Source organism: Natator depressus, chromosome 1 (assembly GCF_965152275.1).
Source record: "Natator depressus isolate rNatDep1 chromosome 1, rNatDep2.hap1, whole genome shotgun sequence".
Taxonomy (NCBI): domain Eukaryota; kingdom Metazoa; phylum Chordata; order Testudines; family Cheloniidae; genus Natator; species Natator depressus.
This window is the reverse complement of record NC_134234.1, coordinates 133899372-133912518: the sequence shown is the minus strand read 5'-3', so window position 1 is coordinate 133912518 and position 13147 is coordinate 133899372. Positions and strand designations below refer to the sequence as shown.

The 13147-nt window shown below is 36.6% G+C and overlaps 1 protein-coding gene across 12 annotated transcripts in view; it reads left to right on the top strand.

Moving 5' to 3' along the window:
* Window positions 1–13147, top strand: part of GPM6B (glycoprotein M6B) — a 140154-nt gene that overhangs the window by 96556 nt on the left and 30451 nt on the right. The window contains exon 1 of one of the 12 annotated variants that reach the window (XM_074967040.1): window positions 5047–5527. The exons of 7 other annotated variants lie outside the window; for them this stretch is intronic. In XM_074967040.1, coding sequence (XP_074823141.1) covers window positions 5467–5527 — 61 coding nt within the window. In that variant the 5' untranslated portion in view covers window positions 5047–5466. Of the gene's footprint in view, window positions 1–5046; window positions 5528–12909; window positions 12926–13147 lie in introns of those variants that run through there. 4 more of the 12 variants (XM_074967118.1, XM_074967096.1, XM_074967143.1 and 1 more) reach the window with 4 other exon arrangements.

Below are 13147 nucleotides of genomic sequence, written 5' to 3'. Positions count from 1 at the left end.
AGATGAACCTTTTTTAGAGTTTCCATCCACAATTCTCATCTCTGAAAGTCTTTGGATTATTCTACTATCCTAGCTAATGTTCTTAATGCCTTCCAGTTCAGTTTAATCTGTGAATTTCATTAATGTGCTGTTTACTCCTTTTTCTAAATGAATATTATTAAATAAGACTGTCCCTAATGCAGACCATTGCAGTGCGCACCCCCCCGTCCCCAGTACCACACCTCTCCTCAACTTGTTACTTTGGTATGAGGAAACAGTCTGAAGGGCTACAAACAAAGGGTCACGATAACTGGTAGTGTTTATATTCAAGCCATTTTGACTCCATTTTGAGAATAGGGTTTTGTGAGACGTTGTGCCAAAGGCTTAACCATAGTAAAATACAAATATATTAAATCTACTGCTTTACTTTGTCCACAGATTTTTAATACTATTAAGAAAGCAGTTAGGTTAGGTGGTACCCAAACTTTCTGAATCCATACTACTAATTGGTTATGGTTCTCTTATCTGTAGTGGCCAAATCCTGCTGGCTTTCGTCATGAAAGTAGTCCCATTGGCCAAATTTTCAAACCTGGGTGTCTAAATCTTAGGGTTTTATACTACTGCCCATCACATTAGAATCCAAGTATAAAATCAATAACAACAGCTAATCCTTAGTGACTTCATGAAGTCTTTGGCTTTCCTCTCCTTTTGGCTCCTAAATATATATTTAGCCATCTCAAAAATGTGGCCTTTGAAAGTCAGGTCTGTTACATGTAAGAGACTAAATATGGATATAGGAGTGAACTGTAGACACCTAGGTTTAAAAAATTATGGCATTTAAGTGTAATGGGAATTTTATTGAAACGATAAGTAAGTAGGATAAGTAAGGGCAGTAGGATTTGGCCCAAGATGTTAAAGGACTGATTTCTCTCACTATTTTATGATCAATAGGACTTACTAGGATCAGTCTTGTTTATCAACAGTCATTGGGTATCTGCCTACTTCTGACTTTTTTAAATAGCTGAGAATTTTCATTGTGATGAGCTAAATTCACCAGCTAATCCCTTATTACCCGAGGATACTTATTGTCCGAACTAAGGTCCCAATACTGCTCTATCCACAGAAGTCCAGGATTGGAGACTCAGTCATTTTATCGTCTATCTATCGATATAGATAGATAGATATAGGTATAATACACACACATTTTCAAGTATTCTGCATGTTATGTAGAGTATTAAAATACAATTTTATTATTTTTCTCATAATCATTCATTACTGATATCACTAGTTAGCAAATATGAGACAATGATATCACTTGGAATTTTGTTTTTCAAACAGTTCAGCATGTCAAAGGAATTGGAGGCAGATTTTTAAAGCATCTCACCAGTATGTGACAGCTATGAAGCTAAAACTAACTACTGTGCTTTGAACATATCGCACCCTATGAAAATTGTCATCAGTTATAAATAAACACTATGTCAGAGAGTTTACACCCAACCTTAGATAACTTGGGGCAAAAAACATGCACAGGGTTTGAATGAAATTTAGGTTGTTGAAACTTCACATCGGTTTATATATCAAGAGAAACCCAAAATAAAAACCATACGTTAAATTGCATGTACATTTGTTCTTTCTTTTAAAAGAATGTATGCTTGTATTATCTGCTTACTTTAAAACCAGCCACTTTGAATATATATTGCAGTCCTGTGTGATACAGAGTCTCAGGATTTAGCCTTCAAAAATCCAAGCCGTGTATTTCAGCTTCAAACGTTCTTTGGGAAAAGTGTGAAAATTCTCTTTGTTGTAGCTCTCTAAAGCCTTTGTAGAAATGGCGGAGTGTGTCCATCTACTTAAAGCTTATAATGAATTTTCTATAACTTATCACAGATCTCCTTATCCTTTATGAATGTGAACTAGATTGTTACTGACATGAATAGAGGCAGCCAGTGTTCAAAAAGAATAGGCACCTGCTAACAAAATTATGTTTTTAATATACCTACATATCTTTAAATATAGTTATTTATATTTCTATAATATATTTAAATATAGTTAACATATTTTTAATTTGTGTAATTGCAATGCTTCACTTTGACCAAGAAAAATAATTACAGATATTTTAAAATAAATTAGTTCAAAAAATAGGGAGTTATATTTTGTACTACCTGGTTATCCCCTGGGACCTATTCTGCAGTGTTCTCACGTACTTAACTCTATCGCTTTAACTGTTAGTGTCGTGCTGTAGGCTTAGGGCTGTGTTTCAGCAGCAGAATCCTCCATTCATCCCTCTCCTCTTCTCCCCCCCCTCACTCATTTTTAATTTTATTTTGAGCTGCAAATAAAATGTCACTCTTTTGAACTCCTGGAGCATAATTGTGTGACTCTCCCAGCATTGGTTATCTCAATCAACCCCGTCCTTATGACTGTGGTTATCTGGATTTCAGTCTCTCGAGATCATTTTTGTCAGGCTTTTTAAAACTCTTCTGATGAGGGAAGGAGGAGATTCTTCATTCTAAAAATTCTTTGTGGCTGTCCGGGTAACAGTGCCCTTCACCACAGTGGTGGAGATAGCTAGTGTTTGCATACAACCTTATAATCTCCCTGGAGGACAGTGCATTCTGAAAAAGACCTACCTCATTTTGAGAAGAGTTGGGGTCTTGGGCTTAGGCTTTTGGTTACAGTGGTCTTGAACATGTGTGTACAGTAATAGTACTGATGGTAGCAGAGGAGAAAGCAGTGTTTGTTCCATCTGCAGTGCTTGCTAATAAAGGGAAAGAAGTGGAGGAGAATTAGGAAATGACTGAAGTAAGATGATAAACTGTGACTTAAAACCCATCACATCTTTCAGCAAGCTGGAAAACAGGAGGGAGTGGGAGAGAACTTCACACTTTGCTGCATCACTTAAATCTTTAGAGGATGATTCAGTAGCTAGAATTAATAATTTAATTAGTTTAGGTAGCTTTAAATAGTTAGATTGATGGCTCTTGAAGACATTAGTTCAAGTTCTTGAGTAGTTAATGTGTTCTTCTAGTGTTATGTATTTCTTCACTACTTGGACATAGGAGGGGCGATCCTTGGAAGAAAAGGGGGTGGTCTCCACTGCCTGCTAGTTAATAACTTGTTAATAACACATCTGTTCTAAAGTCCTGAACTCATTCAAGAAAAACTACTTACGAACCAGGAAACATTCAACTTTCAACAAATAGGTCTCACTTAAATTGACCGGAGGTTCTATAGCGGTTTACCTCTGAAGGCAATAGAGATAGGTGGGTCAGCCAAAACATTAAAAAACAAAACAAAACCCAGAGATGATCATTGTATCTTGGGAAGTATGCCACACATCATAAACCCATAAAAATTGCATCAGTTTGGATTTATTTCCATGCTCTGCGGGGGAAGAAATGAAGTAGCAGTCTTCCAAATAGGACAGTATAAGCCAAATACATTAAGGAAATTGAACTAAATATGGCACTGCAATTATCAGAAACACTACCAGTTTATTGATAAATTGCAAGCTGCAGTGATTTTACTTGTGGAAACAAATAGCTACCTTTCCATTTTGACTTGTTACTTTCTGGCACTTCAATGAAACTTGGAGACGTCTTTTAGCATCATTGTCTTGTATTTTTGTTTTCATTGATGTCAGATGCAAAAATGCCCCAAATAAAGTTTTATTTGTTTACAAGGATCACTAGACCAAAATTTAATTCTGTTCTGTATAGGTTCTTATCACTATAGTATCTGAGCATAATATCACCACCCTCATCACCATAGCATCTGAGTGCTTTCATGTGTCAAAAGTGGGTGGTTCTTTTTGTCATCCTTTCCCCAGGAGGAGAATTGTTTGTTACACAGCTTTGGGATAGCCTCCTAAAAAGCTCTGTCTCCTATACAGGTGAATTTTACTTTGAAGGTAGAAAGTACCTTTGTGCTAGAGCAGCAGAGCTGTTAACCATGGGTCTTATTCTAGAGTTTTAGCTGAGCTTTTAGGTATCGTATCCAGTATATTGTAGACCAGTTGGAAGGTAATAAAGTGGTGGCGAACTGAGGTCATCGTTCAAAGGAGGGACAGAGTCTCTTAATTAACCGAAGATGGTAGAAAGCATTATTTGCAGATGCTGCTATTGAGAGCTTAGTGTCAGTGAGGAATCCAGGAGTATTCTCAAACTGTGGACTGAATTGACCAATTGTGGGTGTGTTCCTTATAATCAAAGGAGACGGCAGCATGTCTGCAAACTCTTCAGGGTGCTTTTCTCTGCCCACCATCTTGCTCCAATTAAATATAAGGAACATGCAGGATATGGGACTTATCGAGTATGGTGTTGAGCCCCCTCAGAAACCACTGAAGTCAGCTGATACCTTATTTCCTTTCAGGATCAGCCCCAGGGCCAAAATTTTGAAATTGGTTAAATCACTGACGTCCATTATCTCTGTGGATGTACTTTAATTCTCATCTTTAATTGCCTAAGATTCAGAGAAGCACTTTAAAATCACTCAGGTCCATCCCTTTTCAGGACGGCGCTTAAACACATGCTTAACTTCTTCCCTGAAAAGGGTTGCTCCCCTGAATCAGGGCCTCACGTTAGGCACCCATTTGAAAATTATGGACTGTATGCTTGCTTACCCAGTTTTATTTTAAAAACTATTACATTGTACTTCTGTTTGTTTGTGTTCACATTTGTATTGTGATCTTTGCTAGCCAGAGAAGGAAAGGATTTTAAATTCTGCTTTAAGCTGTCTCTGTATGTTATGTGGACACAGATACATCCATACACAATTGTTTGTTTTCCTTTGGTTTGTGCTGTATGAGAGCCAAACCTTACTTGCTTCTTAAAGTCAGCAGAAGATAAACTGGAGGCGGTGTGCACATTGTGTTTATGTTCTCTGCAAGAGCAGAGGGCATATGGAATAAATCAAAATGTGAAGCATAATAATAGGGTCCCATGGGAAAGAGAGCCTTGTGATTGTGTGATGACTCTCCTTAGAGACAGCAATAGGGGAGCTAGTTTCATAGCTGAGTCATGCGACAGGAGGGGGCTTCTTTCATTCTCATATGCATCCCCACTTCTGATGTCACAAATCCATTCTTTGCTAAGAGAATTGATTAACATTCATTGGGAGCCTCTGGAGAAAGAGAGGGAAGGGGAAAGAGAGAGCAAGCAAGGAGAAAGGGTGGTTAGCCGATTCTTCCAATCCCAGCTACATAGAAGTTGGGACACAATCGGACACAGAATGGCTATTTGTAACTGGGGTCCTTGGTGACGTATGGCTGAGTGTTTCCTGGCACAAATCTTTATGGACCAGTAAGCAGAGCAAAATTGAAGCTGACAAGACTTTTTGCATTTTGGAAAGGACTGTAATCTACTGTAGTGAAGAACAGAGCCACTCAATCACTGCTGCTGTAAATAAGAGACAGAAGGGAGTAAGAAAGAAAGAAGAGAAAAAGATTTTGCTGGGAGGAGGGGGGAGAAAGCATTTTTGGTGGATGGTATGAAGCCAGCCATGGAAACTGCAGCAGAGGAAAATACAGAACAAAGCCAAGAGAAAAAAGGTACCCAGAGGTCTAACAATAGCCTGTTTAAATCTTTTCATTGAGGGTACTTAAAGAGGTTAGACCGTTTTTGTCACTCTTTTTAGAACAGCTCTTAAACAATCATTATTGCATCTTTCTAGCTTTCAGGGTTTTTTTTCCCTGTAAGGCTTGACAGCAAATTAATAGAGCAGGAATCTTTCCCTCTGTATATGTTCTCGCTGTGAACCTTCTCCAACCCCATTAAAATGGTGTGTTTTTGCAAAAGAAGCCTTGTTATTGCTCCTTCTTTGATTAGTTTTGGTAAATTAGTTTAGAGAGAAAATGTGTGTAGGGTCCTGAGAGCCATAATCAGAAATTTTCACTGAGACTAGTCATGTAGCAGTGCTTTAGTGTTGGGCAATGCAGTGTGGGAGACCTAGGTTACAGGAACATGTAGCTTTCTGCCTCTTTAGAATGACATCCCTAGCTGCCTTGATGCAGTAGATTGGTGCCAGATAGCAGACTAATTCCTTTTCATCTTCTACATTTTACTCCATAGACTTTTGTTTCCCTATGGTAGGAAAAAGGAGAATAGTGCACTGAGTGAAGCAACATTGAAGTCCCAGCGTGTGTGTGTGTGTCATCCAGAATTGCTCCTTGATGGGGAGAAGAGTTCCAAATGTATTATTCTGAGATAAGAAAATGGCAGTGTGGTAGGAGAGAGACTTAGTTTAATCTGAGTGCTCCAGGTGATTGATTGATCTGAAGTCCAGCACTTCACAGGATAAATTCCACCACTGAAGGACTGTTACATTTTGGAATCAGACTGCCATATAATTCATGTCATTCAGTATAGCAGGCTATTGTACAAAGAGGTACAATAAATTCTGCTGAGTGAAACAGCTCTAACAAAAATTATCTTAAGTTTTTTCTTATGAACTCCTGACAATACCTAGATAATGAGATCTCCTCAGGAACCTGTTGCGTGTATTATTTCTTAGCAGTTGAACCAGTTGATATATTATAATAGCTAATTTATATCACTAGATTTTAGGGGGTTTTCATATAAACAAGCATTTAATTATATACATAGTGAAAACCTTTGATACCAGAGTTTGAAAAATATTTTGTTTCCCTGGTTTGAAGTTTTGTTTTTCTTTTCTAGTCTGTCTAATTCAAAACCAGCATCAATTTCAACAAAATGAAATTTGGCAAGTGATTAGACCATAGAAAAACATAATCCCCTAGGGATTTTCCAAAAAAGAGTTACAATGCCAAGAGATTAAACTTTGAAAGCCATTAACATGCATGGGCAGCAACCAACTTCACTGGCAATTTTGAATGCATATTAATGTACAAAGTATAAATCCTAAATACTTTGATTAAAAGAGCCATCTCAGTCATTTAGATAATTTTTGAAAGGTCTAAAGTTTTCCTTTCCACCAGGTAAATAATATATATTTTAAATAGTCTAAGTATATATAATATTTACCAACTCTAAAAAAGTTTTCCATATATTGTACATCACAAATAACGTCCCTTGCAGACCCATTAATGATTAGATGATAATTTTCATCCTTGCCTAAATCCCCAAACACAGCATGTAGAGAATGTTCATTATTTTAAACAAGTTATCAAAGTTAAGGCTGATATGCATGACGAATGACAGACTCTCTTGTTTTCATAAAGGGGCAAGCAGAAGGGACTTGGAACCTTAATTTTACCACTGTTTTCTGGCTTTCCTGTATCTAGTTTGACACACTGAACATGATATTTAAATGCATTTAGTATTTTTATGACTTTGTTATTCTTGCCTACTTCATCATTTATGAAAGTAACATACAGCCTTACAGACACTGTGAAGTTGTATCTTCATTCAGTTCAACATTGCCTTTCATAAATTCAAACAGTATACTATGCATGGCAATAAAATATGAAGAATAGAACTGGTTGCCTCTTCTCAATTTAAACAATGAAATAAAATAATCCTCCAGATTAATTTGCCTATTCCTTTCTACAAGTACTCAGTGAGGAAGGGCATTGAGTTTTGTTTTGAGATTTTTGGGCCAGATTGTCAGAAGGGTTCGGCCGCTATTTAGGCACCTAAATGAAGAGGCAGGATTTTCATGAGAGCCCAGCACCTGGGGTAGCTCACACGGAGAACCAGACATGCCAGACCTGTGGGGGAAAAACACAGAAATTGAGCTTGTTTTTGGCTTAATTGGCTTGTGAGTTGCTTGTTTGGCTTGTAGCTTGTTGCTTCTTTTTTTTTTTCTTCTTTTTTTTGATCGGCTCCTGGCAAGCATGGTCAAGGGGCAAGCAAGGGCAAGGGCGGGAGGAGAGAGTGTCAGGGGTGCACAGCAGGCCCACCATAGTCCCAGACTGCACACCGGGGGGATCTAGTCACATAGAGTGTTGGGGTTCTTAGGGATTGGCTTGTTTTGGCCTGGTTTTGAAATGGGATTAGCTTGAGTTTTGGCTTATTGTGAAAGTTGGGGTGCCTATTTACCATGTGAAAATTGGCAACTGTGCTGAGAACGTTGCTGGGCACTCTTGAAAATCCTGCAATTTCATGTAGGTGCCTAAAGAGGAACTGAGCCTTTTGGAATATCTTGCCATTTACTCCAGTGCCGAAAATTGGAGCTATTAGATTCTGAGATCTTTTGAGCATGTGAATACCCTTCAGTGTTTTCTTTTAAAATATCACAATTTTTTTTATAAAACCTTACTTTCAGAAATAAATTGCCAACTTAAATTAAATAAAATAAGCCAGACATGCTGGGGTTTGTTTTTATTTCTTATTGCTCTTTAACAATAGGAACTGTGATTGTGTTAACACACCATAAATATTGAATAAGAAAAGATCCTAACCATTCATCTCCATTTAGATCTCCAAGTTCATGTACAGTATCATGTGCATACACCCAAACTGTGGAGAAAACAAACGTTTAATTTGAAGTGGATATAACACAGTAGGAAAAATGTCCGTTTTCACTATTAATGATGGTCTAAATTTCTATGGATTTTTAAATCAAAGGATCTCAAAGTGCATTTACAAAAACAATAGCAATACAAACATTTATTAACTTTTAACTTATGTAGAATCAGCACCCCAGTGAGGTAAGAGAGGACAGTATAGCAAATAGTATACTTCAGCCACCCTTGCCTCTGTAGAAAACGTTGCACAATAACATTGTATAACAGTGCAGGACAACAAGTGAAGGTGTAGTTTACTTACAGTATCTACACATGTATGCAACTTGCTATGGCATACGTGCAATTCACATGGTTTCTCAAACTATGGTAAATATAATGCGGCAGATGCTTAGCTGGTGTAAACAGCAATAGTTCCATTGACTTTAGTGCAGCTACAACAATTTACACCAGCTGAGGATCTGCCCCAAAGTGGTGTTTAAAAATATTTAGTTATTTGGGAATGACTGTGCAAATTACATCTTTCTTATGTTACGAATACATTCGAAAATTGCAAGTAAATTAATTCAGGGTTCATATTAAATGATAAAAGTATTCCCCCTTCAGGCAATGATACATAGTCCAGCTGTTGGATTTGCAACATCCTTCACAGAGCTATTTCTCTCAAGATAGACAAGAATGACGGCTGCCCTGATTTTTTAATTGGAAGCTGAACAACGCCCTTGTTCACAGAGTATTGCTTAGTCTACATATCCGCAGCTCTTATCAGAGAAACACCATGAGCAGAACTCATGTAAATGTTGAGCAGATATTTTACAGAGCTACAGAACAGACTGAATGCACTTAGATGAGGGTTTACAGATTATTACAAATGACACAGTTTATCTTGTAGGCATTAAATTAAATCAAAACGTGAGGACTAGGTAGGTAGATTCACTGAGCTGGAATAAATGGGCAAAATGAAATGCCGTTTTGTATCAGCAGTGGAGGAGAATACATCCAGATACATATTAAGAGAGACAAGAAGTTTGCTTTTTTCATGCAACAGTGAAAAATATTACTCTTAAGTTGTAAAAGTGCCAAAAAATTGCTGTGAATAACCATAATAAATTAGGCATGAAGGTCTGGTAAAAAGCAACTCCAGAGAAATAGTTTTATTGTATTAGACTAATGCATAAAAAGCTCCACTTGTATATGCCGTATTATAAAAGGAGATGGAAAAATCTGAGCAGTTGTGCTGGAAATTCATGTTGATTGTAGGTTAGAAGGGAGCACTTAATCAGTGAAAATGGAGTTCATAATTAGGAATTGTTGTGAGAGATTTCAAACAAAGAGTTTTGTTGTTCATGATTATATATTAGCCTAAAACAATACAATTACATGTCAATTTTTATAACGTTTTTGGACCAACTTTTTAAAAAGTGTGAATTTGCAAAATATGTATAGTTTAAAACCAAAACAATTAAGTATCATTAGAGAGAGAAGGTGGGTGAGGTAGTATCTTTTATTCGACCAACTTCTGTTTATCCAATAAATGGAGATGAATGGTTAGGGTCTTTTCTTGTTCAATATTTATGGTGTGTTAACACAAATCAAGTTCCTATTGTTACAGAGTGGTGTAAGCGTGAAATCTTGTTTCTCTCACCAATAGAAGTTGGTTCAATAACAGATCACCTCACCCACCTTTGTCTTCTAATATCCTGGGACTGACACGGCTATACTACTGCATACAATAAGTATAATTGACTTCTTAATGTTAAAGGTTAATTTCATTTTGAGGGAAGCCCTTGATTGTATAAACATTAGGCATTTAGTGTCTTGATGGATATGAAGATTGTGGCTCAGGTACCTTGATCCCACAAATGGGAATATGCCAAGCTCACTCGAAGAAGAAGTGAAGATTACTCACCTGTAATTTAAATTTTTCAAGATGAGCCTTTGCATATTCCCACATGTAGGATCAAGGCACCACAAGTGGGAATGTGCAGAAGCCCATCAAAGAAGAGATGCTTTTTCTTTTTAGGTTGTTTGAATAACACAATAACCCATCTTCTTCTTATACAAATTATACTTATTAGCCAAAGTTTTCAAAGCTAGGCCTCAATTGTTAGGCTCCCAAATCCATATTTCAAAGGTGCTGAGCTGCTCTAGTTCTCTTTGACTTCAGTGGGATTTGCTGGTGCTCATTCCTCCTGAACAATGTCAGTTAAATAGAAGTGCCTAACTATAAATCTAGAAGTGAAACATTTTGGAGTCTAGCCTAGAAAATCTTGGCCGTTATATATGATAGGGATAATAACGTGTCAAACCTAGTGATTCAGGTTTTAATTAGTAGGATTTGGTTTCTGACTAAAAAGTGAATATCTTAAAAAGAGTGTATCCCCAGTAGTTTGCCCAAATGATCATGTGAAGGAAGACTTAGACATATGGGATACAGAATATGGTAAAACCAGAAAGATTTCCAGATTGCACTGTACATGCACAATAGGCACGATATGGCACCATATAGAGCATTGTCATGGAATCAGAGTAAACGTGGAAAAGGACCAACTATGTCATCTACAGTAATCCTTAATCCTTCCCGTTACCTGGCTAGTCTTGCTCCCAATATTATAGTCACTGGCTAATTGTTGGATGGAGTTTTCACCACTTCCCTTGAGGAGACTCTTCATAATCTCCTTTAGGAAATAACGATCAGATTACATTTTCTGTGATTAATTATTCCATATCAAGACTACATGGCCCATTTTAACCCTCCCCCACCCACATCCACCCCATCTCTCACATGCATTTTTTATTAGAAGACCACAGATGGTTCTTTCACTGATGTATAAACAACAAAGAAATGTAGAGTTTGACCCCAGTAACTACCATAGATGTATATAGTTGTGTGAATTGTAAATTAGAGCACCTGTAGCTATTATTTGTGCAACATGATACATAAACTATGTAAATAAATGTTCAGAAATGACATCAAATTCTAAAAAGGATATCCAGCTATAGCTAATCATTGTACCGAAACAGTAACCTAAAGTAATCCTAAAAGTGCAACTTCCACTGAATTATAATTTTCTCCATTAAAAGTGAACTGAAATACTTTTGAAATAAATATTCAGTGCTATTTAATATACTAAATCATGAACAAAACATGGAGAGTTAAGGCCTAGTTCTGCCATAATTTATGGAGGCCGTCATTGCTCACACTAAAGTCTGTGGGATTTCTTATGAAAATACTTTCGATGAAAAGAAATAACAAATTTTGGACTTTTTCCTAGAAGTTTAGAAATATTTCAGTTACAAATTCTTAGGCTTTGTCATAAAACCAGAAAGTTTCAAAATTTCCAGGAACATTTTAGTTTCCAAAAATGCCTTTTCATTAAAAAATAAAATAAAGGGAAAGTTTTGACCATTGCTATTAAAAATAAATTAAGAGGATGTTTAAAAGTCAGTCCTTATACTTACCTGCCAGCTCATGATTTTAGGGTTCAGTGTTTCTCCAGCAAGAATTAGTGATCCAACTGGCATCTGTGGTAGAGTAAGGGAACTCCAGAACTCTGACCTCACGTTTGACAAGATAAAAGCCTTTCCATTTATTTTTATTTATATGAGTTTATATTAGTATTATATTAGTATTCTGGCATCTTAAATGTTTTAAGAGTATGTATTTGAATGTAAGTTCTCTTTTATGATGATAAATGCTTTCTCTTAAACCACATTCTAATTTTATATCATTTTCTTCTCCAAAAAGTAATTAGTAATCTTTTATTTTAAAAATAAAAAAAAAACTAGTGGTTTTATGTACATTAGAGAAATGGCAAACAATAATAACTGAACATTGCATGTTTGAGGAAGGCAATTATATGAGAAACAATGAATAGTACTATACAGTATCAGCAAGTGCGTTCTGCCCTCATTCTCTATTTTTGATATTGCATTCAATTACTATGGCATCTATTGTGATTGTGTAAACAGGATCATTACTGAATGAGCAACAGGAGAAGAGGAAGTCGTTGCAGGAGTCGCCTTTGGATACATAATCATTTTCGGAGGATGCACTAGAAAACATTTGAAAAGTAATTGAATATGTAGGCTGTCGAACTTCTGTTTGGTTTTTTTGTTTGTTTGGTTGGGTTTTTTTGGGGGGGGAGGGGGAATGGGGAAGGTTTCCCCAAGTAGAAGAACAGAATATATGAAAAAGCAGAATAACTTCTTTCATGAAAAATATGGGCTATATATAAAGCTGTTGGCACAAATTACAAAGAGAAGAAAATGATCAAGAGGAAATAAATTACTAAGCATTCATTAAAGAATCCACTGATGTTAACTTGTATTGCTTCCAAGGACTCTTTCTTTTGCATCAGGTAGTAATACTACCAACAGATTATTCATTAATACAATGTGTATATAATTTCTTGTTTCCCATCTTCCTAGATACAGATGACTGGACTCATAGGACCAGATTCTTCTCTCACTCCTCATTTACATTCGTGGAACTGTACTGAAGTTAGTGGAGTTACACCTGTATAAAAACAGTGTGAGAGGAGAATCACAGCATATACTTCTGTTTTTAGACTAGAAATTTGTGGTACCTTATCTTTCTAGCAACCTGCTTCTCTGACCTACTTGGAAAGTAATTGTTTGTAATGTCCTAAGCTATATCTCATCCACCTGCTGAAATGCTGCTAAATAAGATTTATTTTGGACAAAGATGAGAGTTACTTGTTC